General features: G+C 40.4%; 1 protein-coding gene across 1 annotated transcript; it reads left to right on the forward strand.

The window, feature by feature from the left end:
• The first annotated feature begins 602 nt into the window (after nt 1–602).
• LOC142099702 (deoxyribonuclease-1-like) lies at nt 603–17,331 on the forward strand. The gene is made up of 8 exons (XM_075183478.1): nt 603–772; nt 6,963–7,051; nt 9,123–9,212; nt 10,964–11,076; nt 12,891–13,003; nt 13,541–13,698; nt 14,957–15,050; nt 15,674–17,331. Exons 1-8 carry the CDS (start codon nt 650–652, stop codon nt 15,746–15,748), a joined length of 855 nt encoding a protein of 284 aa, XP_075039579.1. The 5' UTR covers nt 603–649; the 3' UTR covers nt 15,749–17,331.
• Nucleotides 17,332–20,936: the final 3,605 nt, after the last annotated feature.

Consider the following 20,936-nt stretch of genomic DNA (forward strand, 5'->3'; position numbering starts at 1 on the left):
GCTAACCACTAAGCCACCGCGAAGGCTATACTCAAACCAGCACCCCCGCTACTATTTTAGGGGTTCATTGCAAAATATACAGAACGTCTTAAGTGTGTTAAGAGGCCAACAGTAAGAAACATGATCAGATTATGACACAATTCAAATGTCCAGTATTTAAAACCTCCCCATATTCCCAGTATATTATACAACTCCTTGTCCATCTTATAATTAGCCCCAAATACTCAGTATATATTAGATCCCCAAACCCTATACCCGGATGTCTAGAAGGTAGCCCCCAAATATCAAGCATGCAGTACAGCTGTTTCCCACTAATGTCCCATGTTTCAGACAGCTATAAGAACTAATGCATTTTACCAAATCACAACAGTCATTTATTAAAATATAATATTTTTCTTATGGAACAAAACATTCTCTTGATGCCGCATGCATATCATTATTAATGTTACACTAAGCTTTAAAAGTATATCTTAATAATGCTTCTACTTTTATTTTCTTTTTTCTGGTAACACAAAGAAAAACAGTTTAAGCTTCCTCTATGTATATTGTGATGTACGCGATTTACGTTTCTGTTCAGTCAGAATCTCGCAGAGAAGGAAGAGGAAGAGTCAGACTGTGGTTTTTACCCCTGCTTGATGTAAAGTATAAAATGGCTTGTCAATATTGTTTTTGTACCAGAAGACTTAAAAGAATGAAGATTGCCTCATTCAACATTAGACGGTTTGGACTGAAGAAGTGTAAAGATTGCAATGTGTTCCCATTCATCACACAGGTAGGTTCAAAAGCCCAGGTTGTGGGAGAGATTAATCGTCTGCAGTAAAAACAGAGAAGTCAGCTGGCAGAACAACAAAAAATCAGACAGTAAGAAAAAGTACAGAAAAGATGAATTACTAATAGTGTATTTAAGCCACCAATCAGACACTTGCTTTCATTGTCTTCCTTGCGCTCGCCAGGTAAAAGTACATTGCTGATTCACTGAGAATATTACTTTTTACTAAATGACCCCTAGAGAATTAAAAGAAGAAAATCAACATAAAACCAGACAAGAGACATTTACAACAAATTGCACATTTGCCTAATTCAGTATGTGTGTCCATTACACCTTGTGTTTCCATGCAGATAAAAATGCAAAACATTTAGTGTCAGGTAATAGCAACCTAACACTCTTTGCTACTTTCCCTAATGATTATTAAAATTAGCACAGCGCCGTCCTACAGTCAGTGATTGGATGCTGCAATCCTAGTCTATCTCGCAGATTAGTCAGTGATTGGATGGTGCCATCCTACAGTCTATCTCGCAGGTTAGTCAGTGTTTGGATGGTGCCATCCTAGTCTATCTTGCATGTTAGTCTGTGATTGGATAGTGCCTTCCTACAGCCTATATCACAGGTTAGTTAGTGATTGGATGGTGCCATCCTACAACCTATCTCGCAGGTTAGTCAGTGATTGGATGGTGCCATCCTACAGTCTATATCGCAGGTTAGTCAGTGATTGGATGGTGCAATCCTACAGTCTATATCGCAGGTTAGTCAGAGATTGGATAGTGTCATCCTACAGTCTATCTCACATGTTACTCAGTGATTGGATGGTGCCATCCTACAGTCTATCGACAGGTTAGTCAGTGATTGGATGGTGCAATCCTACAGTCTATATCGCAGGTTAGTCAGAGATTGGATAGTGTCATCCTACAGTCTATCTCACATGTTACTCAGTGATTGGATGGTGCCATCCTACAGTCTATCGACAGGTTAGTCAGTGATAGGATAGTGTCATCCTACAGTCTATATCGCAGTTAGTCAGTGATTGGATGGTGTCATCCTACAGTCTATCTCGCAGGTTAGTCAGTGATTGGATGGTGCCATCCTACAGTCTATCTCGCAGGTTACTCAGTGATTGGATAGTGCCATCCTACAGTCTATCTCACAGGCTAGTCAGTGATTGGATGGTGATATCCTACAGTCCATCTCACAGGTTACTCAGTGATTGGATGGTGCCATCCTACAGTCCATCTCACAGGTTACTCAGTGATTGGATAGTGCCATGCTACAGTCTATCTCACAGGTTAGTCAGTGATTGGATGGTGCCATCCTACAGTCCATCTCACAGGTTACTCAGTGATTGGATAGTGCCTTTCTACAGTCCATCTCACAGGTTACTCAGTGATTGGATGGTGCCATCCTACAGTCCATCTCACAGGTTACTCAGTGATTGGATAGTGCCATGCTACAGTCTATCTCACAGGTTAGTCAGTGATTGGATGGTGCCATCCTACAGTCCATCTCACAGGTTAGTCAGTGATTGGATAGTGCCTTTCTACAGTCCATCTCACAGGTTACTCAGTGATTGGATAGTACCACCTTACAGTCCATCTCACAGGTTAGTCAGTGATTGGATAGTGCCATCCTTCAGTCCATCTCACAGGTTAGTCAGTGATTGGATGGTGCTATCCTACAGTCCATCTCACAGGTTAGTCAGTGATTGGATAGTGCCTTTCTACAGTCCATCTCACAGGTTAGTCAGTGATTGGATAGTGCCATCCTACAGTCCATCTCACAGGTTAGTCAGTGATTGGATGGTGCCATCCTACAGTCTATCTCGCAGGTTACTCAGTGATTGGATAGTGCCTTTCTACAGTCCATCTCACAGGTTAGTCAGTGATTGGATGGTGCTATCCTACAGTCCATCTCACAGGTTAGTCAGTGATTGGATGGTGCCATCCTACAGTCCATCTCACAGGTTACTCAGTGATTGGATAGTGCCTTTCTACAGTCTATCTCACAGATTACTCAGTGATTGGATAGTGCCATCCTTCAGTCCATCTCACAGGTTAGTCAGTGATTGGATGGTGGCATCCTTCAGTCCATCTCACAGGTTAGTCAGTGATTGGATAGTGCCTTTCTACAGTCCATCTCACAGGTTAGTCAGTGATTGGATAGTGCCTTTCTACAGTCTATCTCGCAGGTTAGTCAGTGATTGGATAGTGCCATCCTACAGTCCATCTCACAGGTTAGTCAGTGATTGGATAGTGCCATCCTACAGTCCATCTCACAGGTTAGTCAGTGATTCGATGGTGTCATCCTACAGTCTATCTCACAGGTTAGTCAGTGATTGGATGGTGGCATCCTTCAGTCCATCTCACAGGTTAGTCAGTGATTCGATGGTGTCATCCTACAGTCTATCTCACAGGTTAGTCAGTGATTGGATGGTGCCATCCTACAGTCCATCTCACAGGTTAGTCAGTGATTGGATGGTGCCATCCTACAGTCCATCTCACAGGTTAGTCAGTGATTGGATGGTGCCATCCTACAGTCCATCTCACAGGTTAGTCAGTGATTGGACGGTGTCATCCATGGGTACACTCACCGCACGGTTTGAAATTCATGTTGTTGCGCACATTTTACTCATTAGCATAAGAAGAGATGGAAGCAGCAGAATAAAAGTGTTATATAACGTTATAAAATATGGAGTAGGAAAAAGTAAACACTTCTGGAACTGGGGGTGTATACGGTGGTATGCCATACCGCCACTTCTCCTACTGCCTTCATTGTAACACTATCACATTCCAGTCACTTACTTTATACATATATATATATACAGTGGTAGAACTGGGGGTGTATACGGTGGTATGTCATAGTGCCACTTCTCCTACTGCCTTCATTGTAACACTATCACATTCCAGTCACTTACATTATATATACAGTATATACAGTGGTAGAAGTGGGGTGTATACGGTGGTATGCCATAGTGCCACTTCTCCTACTGCCTTCATTGTAACACTATCACATTCCAGTCACTTACATTATACATATATATATATAGTGGTAGAAGTGGGGTGTATACGGTGGTATGTCATAGTGCCACTTCTCCTACTGCCTTCATTGTAACACTATCACATTCTAGTCACTTACATTATACATATATATATATACAGTGGTAGAACTGGGGGTGTATACGGTGGTATGTCATAGTGCCACTTCTCCTACTGCCTTCATTGTAACACTATCACATTCCAGTCACTTACATTATACATATATATATACAGTGGTAGAACTGGGGGTGTATATGGTGGTATGTCATAGTGCCACTTCTCCTACTGCCTTCATTGTAACACTATCACATTCTAGTCACTTACATTATACATATATATATATACAGTGGTAGAACTGGGGGTGTATACGGTGGTATGTCATAGTGCCACTTCTACTGCCTTCATTGTAACACTATCACATTCCAGTCACTTACATTATACATATATATATATACAGTGGTAGAACTGGGGGTGTATATGGTGGTATGTCATAGTGCCACTTCTACTGCCTTCATTGTAACACTATCACATTCCAGTCACTTACATTATATATACAGTATATACAGTGGTAGAAGTGGGGTGTATACGGTGGTATGTCATAGTGCCACTTCTCCTACTGCCTTCATTGTAACACTATCACATTCCAGTCACTTACATTATACATATATATATATACAGTGGTAGAACTGGGGGTGTATAAGGTGGTATGTCATAGTGCCACTTCTCCTACTGCCTTCATTGTAACACTATCACATTCCAGTCACTTACATTATACATATATATATATACAGTGGTAGAAGTGAGGTGTATACGGTGGTATGCCATACCGCCACTTCTCCTACTGCCTTCATTGTAACACTATCACATTCCAGTCACTTACATTATACATATATATATATACAGTGGTAGAACTGGGGGTGTATACGGTGGTATGTCATAGTGCCACTTCTACTGCCTTCATTGTAACACTATCACATTCCAGTCACTTACATTATATATACAGTATATACAGTGGTAGAAGTGGGGTGTATACGGTGGTATGTCATAGTGCCACTTCTCCTACTGCCTTCATTGTAACACTATCACATTCCAGTCACTTACATTATACATATATATATATACAGTGGTAGAACTGGGGGTGTATACGGTGGTATGTCATAGTGCCACTTCTCCTACTGCCTTCATTGTAACACTATCACATTCCAGTCACTTACATTATACATATATATATATACAGTGGTAGAACTGGGGGTGTATACGGTGGTATGCCATACCGCCACTTCTCCTACTGCCTTCATTGTAACACTATCACATTCCAGTCACTTACATTATACATATATATATACAGTGGTAGAACTGGGGGTGTATACGGTGGTATGTCATAGTGCCACTTCTACTGCCTTCATTGTAACACTATCACATTCCAGTCACTTACATTATATATACAGTATATACAGTGGTAGAAGTGGGGTGTATACGGTGGTATGTCATAGTGCCACTTCTCCTACTGCCTTCATTGTAACACTATCACATTCCAGTCACTTACATTATACATATATATATATACAGTGGTAGAACTGGGGGTGTATACGGTGGTATGTCATAGTGCCACTTCTCCTACTGCCTTCATTGTAACACTATCACATTCCAGTCACTTACATTATACATATATATATATACAGTGGTAGAACTGGGGGTGTATACGGTGGTATGTCATAGTGCCACTTCTCCTACTGCCTTCATTGTAACACTATCACATTCCAGTCACTTACATTATACATATATATATATACAGTGGTAGAACTGGGGGTGTATACGGTGGTATGTCAAACCGCCACTTCTCCTACTGCCTTTATTGTAACACTATCACATTCCAATCACTTACACTTTCTATACCACTTCTAAGTTCCCACTTTGACCACTGAACATGTCCCTATATTAAAAAAGAAAGAACAGAAAAACTACACTTAAAGGAATAAAAAAGGCCAAAAAAAATGTTGTACATTGTAAATACTTCTAATAGAATATCTGGTCAAATTTTATAGTCAATTTATCAAGGACATTTTTAAGAACAGTTTCAGATTTCTCCTTGTTACATCCGTAACTATGTGTCTAGGGGGCTACAATGTGCAAACATGAACATATTGGTTAACACTACCTACAGGCTGAATAAAGCACATGGCCTTTTATGCAGTGTGAATCTTGGCGCCATCATGCAAAATAAATAATGTATTCATATTTACCCAATACCCACCAGCTGTATCTCATTCATATATCTCTCACAGCTGGATAAATCTTGTTCTAACTCTACGTCTGGTGCACAACTGAGACTGAATCATTACATATAGAGCAATCTTATAGCAGGCACATGGCAAGGTAATATAGAAGAGCTGGACCACTTCATCGTTAATTACCCCAATTATGTTTTATCCAGGGTGCTTTTAAAAGTCTCACACATACGATTTAAATTTTGGTAGAGCCGGTTACCATAACAAACCTAAATTTACTCTGGTAGAAAAATTGCCTAAACAAGACTCTTACTAATCTGAATAGATCCTACCTGTGCGCAATCACAATGGCCCCAACATCCCTGGTTGACGAATTAATAAACCTCACTCTTATTTTGTCAGGCTGGGCCTAACACCTTATAATCGGACAGTGTTACAATTGTGATACTGGATTCCAGACATATTTCAGTTTGTGTTAATAAATGCACACATGCTGCATAATAAGGGTATCTGCACGGAATTATTTAGTTATTATTTATTTATATAGAAAAATAAAGTGGACAAAATTACCTATAAAGAGACACGAGACAGTGATTGTTCCTTCTAATGGACTGGGGACAAGGCCTGGAATGGTCGGAGGCACGGGCAATTGTGTCCCAATATTTTTATTTGAACATTGGAGGAGTGTGGCGAGGGGGTGTGGCGTGTATATATTAAATTTGCCAGCTTGGATGCAGGCCAGCAAAGTCCTGCGCACATTGACCCTTCTGAAAATCCTCCAGGCAACGATGTCTGCAAAATAGAAATGTGATTGGTCTGAACCTCAGGACCAGGGTAAGACCCCAACTGCGGTGGGATTACCCCTCCTTCACTGACATTAAGGCTGTGGGTACGTCTTTATAAGCCTACCTGTCCCTTCTCTTTCAGATTGTGTCTCGTTACGATATCATCGTCCTTCTGGAGGTCTTCGATGCAAAAGAGCAAGCAGCAAAACGTCTGGTGGAGCAGCTGAACAGGTCAGTGCTATGACTGGAATATGAGGCTAACTATGGTCCTCGGGCTTCAGACGTTCCTATGATCTGAGGACTTCTACTTAAAAAAATAAAAAGATTTTACATGATATAAAGCCTATGGAGTAGACTTATCAAACCTTCTATAAAGGAAAGAGGAGGTTTTGCCCATAGCAACCAATCAGATTCTAGCTATCATGTTCTAGAATGTACTGGATAAATGACAGCTAGAATCTGATTGGTTGTTATGGGCAACATCTCTACTCTTCCTTTTTAGGTTTGATAAATCTATGTAAATTAGGCTGAGAGCTCTAAGAATGCTTTGGAGGGTCACATGTTTTTTGAGAACTGTCACATGACTTCTGCTATCCTTACATATCACAATAGGGGGTGCATTATTCCTTGTAGTACATATATAGTAGTTTTTGACAAAGAAATAATTTTTTTTAACTATTTAACAGTATTATATTTCTTTTTTGTATTTTTAAGGTGTTAAAGTTTTTTTCTTTTTTTAAACAAGATAAGGGGAGGCTGCCCCCTGTCAGATAGCTATGTCATGGTGGAGGATTCTGTGACAGGAAGTGTGCACATGGGGAGGGGGTTGGTGCTGGGTCCTCACCCTCAGCAAGTTACTGCATTTGGATGTTGCTGAGAAAAATCAATGATCTCAATTGTGATATCCAGTTAAAGCGAAGATATCTGAACATTTTTCTTTAAACTATATTTAATGGAACGAATACAGAAATTTACATATTATTATTATTTTATTTTTTTTATTGATGAACAATTGTCATTTTGCAGTCCTTTTTGTTCCGTAAAAGGCATTGTTCTTGTGCTTTCTTAATGTGTTGTCTGTTGTATAGACAGGATAATTTCCCACTTCTTTAATATAAGGGGCTGATTCAGTCAGAAAAAGATATGTAGAAAAAAAATGACATTATCATCATCATCATTTATTTATATAGCGCCAACATATTCCGTAGCACTTTACAATTGGGGACAAACACAGTAAACTAATAAACAAACTGGGTAAAACAGACAAAGAGGTGAGAAGGCCCCTGCTCGCAAGCTTACAATCTATGGGACAATGGGAGTTTGACACGTGAGGTTAAGTCTACATTTTGCATATTATGTGACTGTATTTTATAAAAGTGACGTTTTATTGTAATATTAACTAAATCACGTCCATTTGTCAGTCACAACTTACGTGGTGAAAAAAGTGGCGATATAACGGTGTGGAGTAGGATTCAAAAGACAAGTTAAGGCAAAATTTGCCTTTCCTCTTTTCTTATAGAATATCCCCGCAAAATGCACAGATACCACAAATGTGAAATGTGCCTAAAATGGTAAAGATATTATATATATAAAAATATGAATGAGTCTACACAACGATTATTAAACAATATTTAACATGTCGCAACTTTAATTTTGCTCTAATTAATTAGGTCATTGAAGAAGCTTGCTACAATTGTAGGGATGTGCAGTACCTTCCATGCACTGTAGGTGGAGCTATGTTCTTCAATGACTACAGAGAGCGATACTTTCTCTAAAGTTTAAACGCTGACTGAAGCATACTGAAAGGGCGCTATTGAAGGTCAAAAGATATCATGCAAACTTTATTTAATGCATTACAGAATTTTCCAAATTTGCACAATATATTACCATATATCAGTGATAGGCACTCTGATAAACTTTAGGGGTCATATGAATCGGGACAGGGGGCATGGTCTCATCTCAATTTGCGCTTGGCTACGCCCCCAGCACGTGCCACGTGCCTGTGAATCACTAGACTGCTCCTTAGACACATCTTGATGTTACATTTTTAAGAATCAGTAAATTAAAAAAACAACACAAGCTGTTGGTAATTTTTTTGTTCCTAAAATCGTCAGTAAAAAATAATTTCAAGGGTTGGAAACCTCGACCACGAGGATGCTTCCTGTAGGTGGAACATTACGTTTCTATATTAGTACTCTGATCTCTTGTCATACATACATTTGCCATGGGGCAGTTTTAGTGATAAATGTATATCCTTTGCTGTGGAGGCAGACTGTAAATTAATACCCCTTTCTTTATTCAGCACATGCGAGGATGGGGCTTCTTATAAGTACGTTATAAGCAAACCCTTGGGAAGAAATGATTATAAAGAACAATACCTCTATATATACCAGTAAGTGTCACTTCATTTTATATTAGTTGGAAATATATATTTATATGCCTTATTGAGAGACTAACAAGAACCTAAGAGTTTATGCAAGAGTTTAAACGTTGCATCGAAGTGCAACCTTCGGCCACTTTACAGCCGCCATTTTCATTAAATAAATAGTTTCAGCTTTTGTTTCTAAAAACTTTTGGGTTTAGTCCCATGACTTCAATTAATAATGAGAGTGGGGGGACATCAAGAGAGCCATTATTACATGTGTCTCTTTTGTGTGCTTGAAGCTTTTTTTTACGTTAAGAAAGTGCACTTGGAAATGCGCGTCTCCGCTGACGTACAACAGCTAGGTACAAAAATGCAGATAAATTGCAGTTTGCAAGACAATATTGTTTGGCGTAGACCTGATGTGCTTATGTAGGTGAATTATGTATCATCATCACCATTTATTTATATAGCGCCACTAATTCCGCAGCGCAGTACAGAGAACTCACTCACATCAGTCCCTGCCCCATTGAAGCTTACAGTCTAAATTCCCTAACATACACACACACAGACTGAGAGAGAGACTAGGGTCAATTTGATAGCAGCCAATTAACCAACTAGTACAGTGGACCCCAAATTTTCTCAGTTCGAGGCACCCTTAGGGTCTCCATAATTTTTTCAAGGCACCCCTAAGCCAAAATAGTTACCAAGTAGTCCCCCACCTTGCTTACAACTGGCCCTGGTACCCCTGTGAGATCACCACAGCTCCCTGGGGTGCCAGTTTCGAAACCACTGTACTAGTATGTTTTTGGAGTATGGGAGGAAACCCACGCAAATACAAGGAGAACATACAAACTCCGCACGGTCCCTAAGTTAAGCAGAGATATTGCATTGTATACAGGTATCTCACTCCCACGCACTAGGAGTGTTAAGTGCAAACATTGCACTGTTTATTGCACTACACTGAAACACAGCTGTCTGAATGCACTAGGTAGAAGTGTGAGGAGTTGTATCACAAGCCCATGATATGGGCCATTTGATAGACGTCAGTCCGATATCATTGGAATGTACAACAAATGAGGGTGATGACAGACAGAGCTGAGTTTCATGGCGGAAGCACAAAACTTTCTTCACACCAATAAATCTCACCCACACATTTGTATTATGCGTTTCAAGACAAGTCCCTACACCAACTCTGTCTATGTTTAACTAAATTTGTCCACTATACTCTGTTTCTGCTGCTTTGATTTGCTGAAAAATGTACAAAATTGAAAGCGCAACGATTCATGAGCATCTGACGAGGGGGTAGTTTTACAGCTCAGACGTCAGCCCTCTGTTTAATGTGTGCATTCTGCCTGTTGTTTTTTTCTGTAGCATTGCAGACATTTATGTGGAGGACAAACAGAGTTCTGGGTTTTTTAATGAACTTGGCTATTGACATACAGAGGGATAGTGATGTCACAGCCACTCGAATGACTGAAGTCTCACCTTTTTGACCTGTTTCAGCCACTGTCCTAAAATGTGGGAGGAGATTCATCTGTCTTTAATGGAAAGTGGGTGGGTACTTTATTTTTAACAATGCTGCAGTATAATCTCAGGTTAACACTGAAATATATATATTTTACGTTCATGGTTCATATCTGACAATTTCCAGGCTTTAGTCCTTTAGAGATTTGTCAAAACTACAAAAACAGGTCAAACTCAATTCCTAACCCAACTGGATCTCACGTCAATAAACCTTGATTTATAGCCGTATAAAGCAGTCTGTGTTGTTGTTTCAGAGGGGACCTAGTGACAGTGAAGGACCAGTATCAATATATGGACATGCAGCCAGGAGATGAGGACTCCTTTGCACGTGAACCTTTTATCGTCAGATTTCAATCGAAAAAGACCGGTATGAAAAATATATTTCACGGACTAATTTCACTCAAACAGAGTTATGCATAGTAGACGCTGGGAGATATTGGGATCTTTTGTGCTTCTTTTTTTTTATAACATAAAACTTTCTATTTGCAATAGTTTACCACAAAACGTTCTGTTGTGGCAGCTTTGCGATACTGACCGTAGAAGAGATTGGAGACAGGTGTTTGCCGGGAGAGCCGTTTATCGTGATGGCAGAATACTTTTATCAAATGGTCACTGTCTTTCATTCTTTATCATTGCGATAAGGAATGAAAAAGATCATGCCCAAAAACCGGTTATTGCTAAATATGCCACTAAGGGCTAGATTTACTAATCTGCGGGTTTGAAAAAGTGGGGATATTGCCTATAGCAACCAATCAGATTCTAGCTGTCATTTTGTAGAATGTACTAAATAAATGACAGCTAGAATCTGATTGGTTGCTATAGGCAACATCCCCACTTTTTCAAACCCGCAGCATAGTAAATCTAGCGCTAAGCCCTCACTATGCCTGAGAAAAGCCTTCCAGTATGATATATATACATAATAACTCTAGGTCATAGTTAATAACTTTTTAATGGGATCTTCCAGAGGGGACATGGGGTGTGAAGACAGGTGGGGGCAGAGCGCGGCGAATCACGTAATTTGGCACCGCAATGCAATGACGCAAATGTATCATTTTACCGTGTGGGGTGTAATGACGCGATTCACCGAGAATTGCGTCATGGAGCCTCCCGTCCTGCCCACGTCACTAGGAAGTAGTCAGGATGTGGGTGTCGGGGAGACCTATCCGAAATTCCGGGAGAGTGTGCAACTATGCTCTGGGTATAACACAGTTTTTGACTTTTCAGAGCTCCCCACTAAGAGATGCAGAGGGGAGCTTCAGGGGAAGTTGGGGATGGGTTATGATACGACTTGCCTCGTAATGTCGCGTCCACAGCAGTGCGATGATGACATCACGGTGGAGCATAATGACATCACACTGGCTTCAGGGAGATTGTCAGGAGAATGGGAGATCACCCTCTAGTTCAGGATTCTCCCAGGTATTCAATTAGAGCCAGTAAGTATTGTTTGCAATATGGGAACTGTGTCCCCACTTTCCTGGGTCAGTCCCAGTTTTTGAGAATTTATCCCTAGTTTTCATAATTCTACTACACTATAAGGTGAATTTTATTTAGTAAATAAAAGCATTTTTCCCAATATATTCCTTTTTTTTGGGAAAACTAACACAATTTGATTGGTTGCTGTGGGTTATAGCACAAAGAGCTTTTTTGGTAAATGTGCCCTTGTAATTCACACAGTCGTTGCTTAATTAGTATCTGTTCACTTCTATCAAGATGACTTTTTGTATTTACCTTTTCTATCCTATCCTCTAAGCTAGAAAGGCACAATCCAACTTTTTTAAAACTATTTGAATGCAGCTCCAGACTTACATTAGCACCTAGAGGCTCTTAGGGGTAAATTTATCAAGCTGCGAGTTTCTGGCGGGTTTGAAAAGTGGAGATGTTGCCCATAGCAACCAATCAGATTCTAGCTTTTATTTTAAGCACATTCTATAAAATGATAACTAGAATCTGATTGGTTGCTATAGGCAACATCTCCTTTTCAAACCCGCTGGAAACTCGCAGCTTGATGCATTTACCCCTTAGCGTTAGTCATGAACAACCAACAGAGAGACAGGTCAGTCTGAATAAGTATTTCTGTAACAACCTGCACGTATAATCTCTAATTATCTTTCCCACTTGTATCATATTAGAGAGTGTGCTTTAACATGAGCGGTAATGGAGACAATTATTTTTTTCTTCCAGCTGTTAAAGATTTTGTCCTAATCCCTGTACACACCACCCCCAAAGACTCCGTGCAAGAGATCGATGAGCTGTATGATGTCTATCTTGATGTTAAAGAAAAATGGGGGACAGAGGTAACGAGGGACATTTATTGCTGTAATTATTATCAACCTTTATTTATAGAGCACTAACATACTATGGGAACCAATGCAATTATAGGACGAACAAGAAAAATTCTATGCAGAGCGATGGCGTTTTAATCCATGTGCGCTGACACGGGCAAACATGTTTAAAATGCTGCGTCAATATTTGGGTATCAGGGTCGGGGGAGAGCTTTTTTTATTATTATCTTTCATAACCGTGGCTCAGTGGTTAGCACTTCTGTCTGACAGTGCCGGTGTCTTGAGTTGGATTCCGGAATGTTGGGCGAAGTGAGCATTTAAACTGCTAAATTAGTACATGACAGCTGAGATCTCCTGCTGTTAAGTAGATTTGTTAGAATTAGCAACTTTAATGAGGCAAAATTGTTTCTGAAGCGACAGCAGCCAAAGCGTCTGCGTGACACTACCCTAAAATTATAAAGCAACTTTCATAAAACTCATATTGGCTGCTCACTGTTATGTTAGCATTTTACTTAAACTAATACTTATCTTTGTGTACTTTCTATACAGAATATCATGTTACTTGGGGACTTTAATGCGGACGGGTCATATGTCTCAAACAAGAAAATGAAAACTATAAGACTGAGGACAGATAAGCGTTTTCATTGGCTAATTACCGATGACAAAGACACTACGGCCACTAACACCACGGACTGCACTTACGATCGGTATGTAACACAAATAACAGCATTTTTATTAAATGAAACTGTGCACAGCAGTGGTTCCCAAAATGTTTCAGTTCGCGGCACCCTTGGGGCTAGATTTACTAAGCTGTGGGTTTGAAAAAGTGGAGATGTTGCCTATAGCAACCAATCAGATTCTAGCTTTCATTTATTTAGTACCTTCTACAAAATGACAGCTAGAATCTGATTGGTTGCTATAGGCAACATTCCCACTTTTTCAAACCCACAGCTTAGTAAATCTAGCCTCTAGAGCAGGCTTGTCCAACCTGCGGCCCTCCAGATGTTGTGAAACTACAAGTCCCAGCATGCCCTTCCAGCTATCAACTGGTTGTCTACCAGCAAAGCATGCTGGGGCTTGTAGTTCCACAACACCTGGAGGGCCGCAGGTTGGACAGGCCTGCCCTAGAGTCTCCACAATTTTTTCAAGGCACCCCTCCAAAATAATTACTGAGCAGTCCTGTTTTATAAGTAGTTGGGTCAAAATAACGTAATAAGTATTTAAGTCAGGACAGAAATACTTAGTAAGTTGTTTACAAAAATAATACACATAAGAATATTTTTATATATTGTTTTCAATTATTTTTCTGTCAAAGAATAATTTACAGCTAATACTCAGAGAAATAAGATCAAACAAAATAAAACAATAATATGTACAAAAATCATCACTCTGTGCCCCTTCATCCACACACTGTGTGCCCTCCTTTACCTACACACTCTGTGCCCCCTTCATCCTCACACTCTGTGCCCTGATACACAGAGCCCGGTCCCTGGTGGCCAGTGTGACACACAGAGTTATGTCCTTGGTAGCCAGAGCCCGATCCCTGGCATCCATTGTTATACACAGAGCCCGATCCCTGGAATTCAGTGTGATACACAGAGCCCGGTCCCTGGAATCCACTGTTATACACAGAGCCCGGTCCCTAATGCATATTTACCTTCCCGTTACGCTTCTACCAGAGGTTCCTCTTCTCCACTGAACTTCAGCAGCCAGGTGACCATCAGTGAAGGAAAGTGATTCCAACTGCTGGAGATCAATACAGGAGACATAACGCTGCTGCTATCAGCCAATAGCCTGGTCACAGCTCTGTAACACAATGGCGATCTCAGGAAGACTGCACACTTGATAACTTGATCACTTCATAAGAGGAACTGGCAGCGCGGGAAGAGTTGAGGTGTTTGATGGAGTAATGGCGACTTATGTGTTTTTAAACCCTGGTTAAGCATTTTATTATTTGTCTCTTAGGATAGTTGTCCACGATGATCTGATCCAATATATTGTTCCTGACTCCGCCAAGCCTTTCAACTTCCAGGTAGAATATAAACTGACAGATGAACAGGTGAGTATCTGTGAATATAAATATACATGCTGCACTAAAAACCTTGCAAGAAGTCCATTTACACATAAATGAGGTAAATTCTGGACATTTATGTATATACTGTTTAAGTGTATTACAGAATAAATGGTACCTTATTTTACTCACGATTGATATCAATACCCACTCCACATTAGGCTTATCGATACCCTTATCTATGGTTTGAGCGCTGTTTTTGACATTATGTTTAAGAGTTCTGGTTACATGATGGAAAGATTTATAAGGGCTTGATAATTATGGCTCAAATTTGGAAAAAATGTTCAAATATTTTTGTTTTCTACATAAACAGTCAACATTTCTCTACTATCAAATTAATAATTTAATTCATTTTCTGAAATGCTGATGGACAAAGAATTTCAACATAATGTAGGGATCATAGAACCCTATGGTTTGCCCAGCTAGTGTTACTTTCACTAATGTACAAAAGGATTATTTACTAGGCGAGAGCACAAGCCCAGATGCGGAACTAGGTTGTCCTTAAAAGAAACATGGTTCCTGGTCTCAAAAATCACAGATGAACATAAGAAGTTAATTAGCCTCTGCTGTTTTGTATACCATGAATTAACTATAATTACATTTCTCCACAGGCCCTGGCAGTAAGCGATCACTATCCAGTTGAAGTAGAGCTGCAGCGAGCCAAAGGAAAAGCTGCCAAGAAATGACAGATCACAATCTTAAAATCTTATCAGCTGCTCTCCATTATTTCTTAAGGGTCATCACACGTGGGTGTTTCTCTGCACCCCTGTTCCATTGATTGGGGCAGAGAAAATACAACCAGAACACGTCAAAATAAAGAACATTGATCCCCATCGATATAAGCTGATCTGTACACACACCAGACCAACACATAAAAGTTTTGCAAGCTTGTTGCGCTGATCCAGAGGCGAAACGAGCTGTGGGTCCCGGTGCAATGAAGCGGGGGCCACAGCTCGCTAGTTCCCCATGCAGCGGGGCCCATTATCTTCATGGGCCCCAGTGCACCAATGGTAGTTCCGCCACTGCGCTGATCCATCACATGGTGTCAGCACTGAAAGCTTACCTCCATAGGGATCAATGTTCCCCATGTTGTTGTGTGTTCTAGTTGCATTTTCATGTGGCCGGACGCACATCAGATTGCACCACATTCTGTTTACTTTGTTTGTTTGACTGAAGGTCGCGTATCATGTGATCTGTTCATTTACTCCGATCATGAAGTTTTGTGCAATTTTGTCAAACTATCTCCATTATTCCGCAACTGAATGACTGTATGTACATGGGTGTGGGCAGCATTATGATGTGTAATTACCGGGTAATCTCTTTCATACAGACCAGTTCCGCCAACAATACCACAGCCCAGGGCTCACCAGTCACATTAGCTGTGAGCAGTCTGAAACACGCAGACAGTAGACCTCATGTATGAAGCACCTTCGATTGTCCGCACAGTGCACACACTGATCTAGGAATACACAGCTATAAACTAGATCCGCAAGGAAGCAGGAAAATCTAAAGCGGAACATTGTGCAAGTCCAACCTTCTACCACTCTAAGACTGTCCTTTTATTATATTAAACTTTCCCTAAAATACACACTTGGTTTAAGCCTCAGTTGATGGGAGTGTGGCAGGAGCTTTATTAAGCGTTACATTTGTGTTTATTTCTAAAAAAAATTTGCTATACTGTGCCTATAATTGTAATCTGCAACTAAAGGCAATCTGAAGTATAGGTAGAAAGCAGATCTCTGCCATCTCAGGCCTTATTTTGCTTGCAAATGTCTATGTACATTGGTGCAATGCAAGGAAAGCACCTAAATACGAGCCCCCCATCCCCTTCAGTCCTTTTAATACTGTTACTTTGCAAATTAAAAACAGTGTTTTATTTTGCACTTTTCTGTACAACTAGGCAGACCAGTGACCTACTCCATACTTAGCAAGGAAACCCTTCTCTAGTACAGCAGAGAGGGGGCGACAGTGAGGCAGAAATGTACTGGGTGGAATTATACACAGGGATAGTAATATCACCTAGACTGCAGTCTCAGACTTTGACCTATGTCTGTCCTAAAAATGGAGGATGACCTTCAATTGTTTGTAATAGACTGGAGACATAATACTCTACTTCACTTTTTAACAGAGCCGCAGTGGAATTACTTAGTAAGCACTGTATAATGTATTTTACCTCTAAGCTTGTATGTGTAAATGACAATTTGGGGGGCTTCGTAGTTCTTGAATTGTACAATGTTTTCTTAAAATGACACAATCAAAATAAAGAAAATCTTCTCTTACTCAACACAAGATTAATAATTGTTTCACTATATCCACAGATCTATTGGCGTAAATATGTGTTTATTGACTTATGCACCCTATAAATCTTTACACGTAATAATGGACTATGGCTGCTTCTCCCACATTCTCATTGTGTGCTTCCCAGGAGCAAGATCTCACTTCAGGGCTGCTGTGAACCAGAGTGAGAAAACTCTGTATAGTTTAGATCAGTGTTGGCTAACCTGTGACACTCCAGGTGTTTTGAAACTACAAGTCCCAGCATGCTTTGCCAAAATAATAGCAGCTTATTGCTGGAAGGGTATGCTGGGACTTGTAGTTTCGCAACAGATGGAGTGTCACAGGTTAGCAAACACTGGTTTAAATTATAGCTTGGTGGCAGCTCTCAGGGGACCATAGGCTGATAAGGAAGAGGTAAAAAAAAGCAGTAGAACACAGAGTTGCAATACTTTTTCTGCCTAAGTACACATCACAACTGGGGAACTACAAGTCCCAGCACATTGTGCATACTAGAATATAGTCCCAGCTTGCCTTGGTGGTACATATTTGTCTATTTTGTTATTCCCTAGGGACTGGGAATGGACAGTGTGAGGATTTTGCACAGTAAGGTAAGAGGTGTGAGCGTGTTCCTAACTTTTTCTGTATAATAGACAGAGATCTTACGGTCAGCTTGCTAGGACTTGTAGTTCCACAGGATGCCTGCCTTTGAATAGCTATCTGTCCATCTCCTGGAACTACAAGCCCCAGCATGCTGGAGGATCAGGCTCCTCCAGCTAAGATGCATCATCAGCTATTTTATATACATCGCAATAGACGGACAGGGTTGACTGGGCCGACGGGTTTCTGCCCCCCGGGCCGGCCCATAGCGGGCTATCTTGGGCTGGGTCACTGAGCTACTTGCATTTTTTCCTTTAAAATATTCCTAATTGGCTGCAGAGAAGAGTATCACCACACCCCGGGCAAGATTTACCCGCCAGCCCCTGTAGACGGCCACTAACTCTCCATCTATTGTGAAACAATCAGTCTCAGCCGCAGTATTTGTAATCAGAGCCTTACAAGAAAAGGGAAGCGGGCTATAGTGACACCATAACCCCAATATACCTTCCTCATTCATTACAGGCTCCTGATTCTATAGTGAACACATACTGCACAGCAAACTATACTGGTATGCAGCCTGTGTGTATGGCAGAACTTCTCCGAAAATAAAATACACATAGACAAACATTTAATTAAAAGACTATTAATGTGCAACATTTTTATTTATATATATAAAAAAAAAAAAGTATAATGTCCATTTAACTGATCATGGGATCAATTAGTCTCAAATGCTTCTAGTCTGAGCCAAACAGATATAACAGCCCTATAATTACTGACATCCAGGACCCCATACATAATGTGGATATTACATTCTGGTAAGAACATTTCCCCTGTGGTCCTTTGAGCATATCCACAAGACTCGTAGTATTGTTGGGGCCCGAGGACAGGCTGGAAAGTATCCACAGCTTGCGGCTGTGATCATCAAACAGGTCAAAGTAGTAACCTTTATTACATTAAATCAGTGGCACTGCAGAGGTGTGTGCGCCAATGTAGCTCCCAGAACCTAAAGGACAGTCAGTGACATCACAGGAATATGAGCGTATGCTTCAGTGATGTCATAAGTTCCTAGTGAATTGATTGGCTGCATTCTCGTGGGTACTGGTTCAGCCCATACAATGGCAGCCTCCACTGTGTGTTCACAATTGACTTGTTCACTGGCCAATTATCTTAGAATTTAAAATTAGTCCAGTTCAATAAGAACTGTCCACCAACTGTCCTCTAGGCAGAAGAGCTAACCGAATTCTCTTTACACATTTATGTCTTAGGGAAGAAACACAGGTCATGGAAGCATTTTAAATGGCTCAGTGGTTAGCACTTCTGCCTCACAGCGCTGGGGTCATGAGTGCAATTCCCAACCATGGCCTTATCTGGGAGGAGTTTGTATGTTCTCCCCGTATTTGCGTGGGTTTCCTCTGGGTGCTCCGGTTTCCTCCCACACTCCTAAAACATACTGGTAGGTTAATTGACTGCTATCAAAATTGACCCTAGTTTCTCTCTCTCTGTGTTAAGGAATTTAGACACAATAGTGGTTTGATCGAGTACTGACAGCGCTCCAAAAGATCTACTACCCAATATGTACACACTAGGAAAGGTTCCCTTCCTCCTATACACAACAACAGTATTATAATATCAGCTGTGTACATACATAAGGTACCAATCTATGATCTCAACAGAAATGGAACATTCTTACTTCAAACATATATGTGAGTAGTGATGCAAATCAACAATATACGTACATTAGGCAACAAATGATGTCCCAAAAGAAAATGGAACGTCCCTTCTTCGATACATCGGTATTAAGTCAGCTCATTCTCATGGCTAAAACTTAAAAAGGTATAACATAGTGTAACATGTTTAAACGTCCACTTTCTAGCCACCACTGGTTTACTCCAAACACCACGTGAATACACAATAAAATGTAGGTCTGTGGGTTTCCTGTGGCACCTTGACCCCAATGGACATATGCTTACAGTGTTTCCACTTTAAACCAGCCTTCAGACAAGATGTGCACTTTGTTTCTTCTCCCTCTCCTTCATTTAGATGTTGTCATACTCTCCATGATGTATATGAATAAAAATGAAGACAGGAAGAGTCTAGTGCAACACTGTTTTACTTCTCATAGACATTAAAAACAAGTTTACTTATAAAATAAATTAAAAACAATCCCAAAATGGATAAGTCAGGGACTCATACCAGATAAAGGTAGAACTCAGGCATGGATCACAATGATGTTCCAGATCAGTTCCCCATCCAGATCAGGTCCCGCTATCGCCAACGCGTTTCAACTCTCTCTGAGTCTTTCTCAAGGCTGATGTTCCTCCATATGATTGTAGGCAGTATTTATATTCTGTCTCTATGCGAAAGAGAGGCTTGGAGATTCACTCCCTTCCGTAATGTGAGTCCTCCGTCACATCGCTATACCGGATATGGATAGATGCCCCACTTCCGGTTGGCGTGTGCGATTCAAATCTTCCTCGGATACTAATACAACACCCATAATACTATACATGCAACCAAAGGTCACTCCACAACCCCAGTTTACTACAATAGTGTATCCTGCCATTCTCTCCTGGCATGTCTCCGTAACGAGAGCGGTGCATTGCCCCACTTCCGGTCGGGCATGCGCAGTTACTCAAGTCAGGAGAAACACTTTGCAACATGATTGTAACATTTTAAATCTGGTGACAAAAAGAGTACTACTATTCCAATTAATTCCAAAACATTTAGAGATGATCAGAGAAACAGACATGTTAATATGTGTGATAACAAATCTTTCATCCTATCGGATTTTCTTTGATAGGATTCGGCCATTCCATATGTTAGTTCGAAGTATATCCCACATATAAGAAATATACAGAGAAAAAAACAGTTATTAACCACACATTCATATAACACGTAGAAGTTAGTACATATTTGTGTTCCTCCTATAATTGACAGAGGATCAAATCTTCTTAATAATGTATTGGAAAAAAAAGGGGGGGACTAAATAAATTCTTTTGT

Source organism: Mixophyes fleayi, chromosome 8 (assembly GCF_038048845.1).
Source record: "Mixophyes fleayi isolate aMixFle1 chromosome 8, aMixFle1.hap1, whole genome shotgun sequence".
NCBI classification, from domain to species: Eukaryota; Metazoa; Chordata; class Amphibia; order Anura; family Limnodynastidae; genus Mixophyes; species Mixophyes fleayi.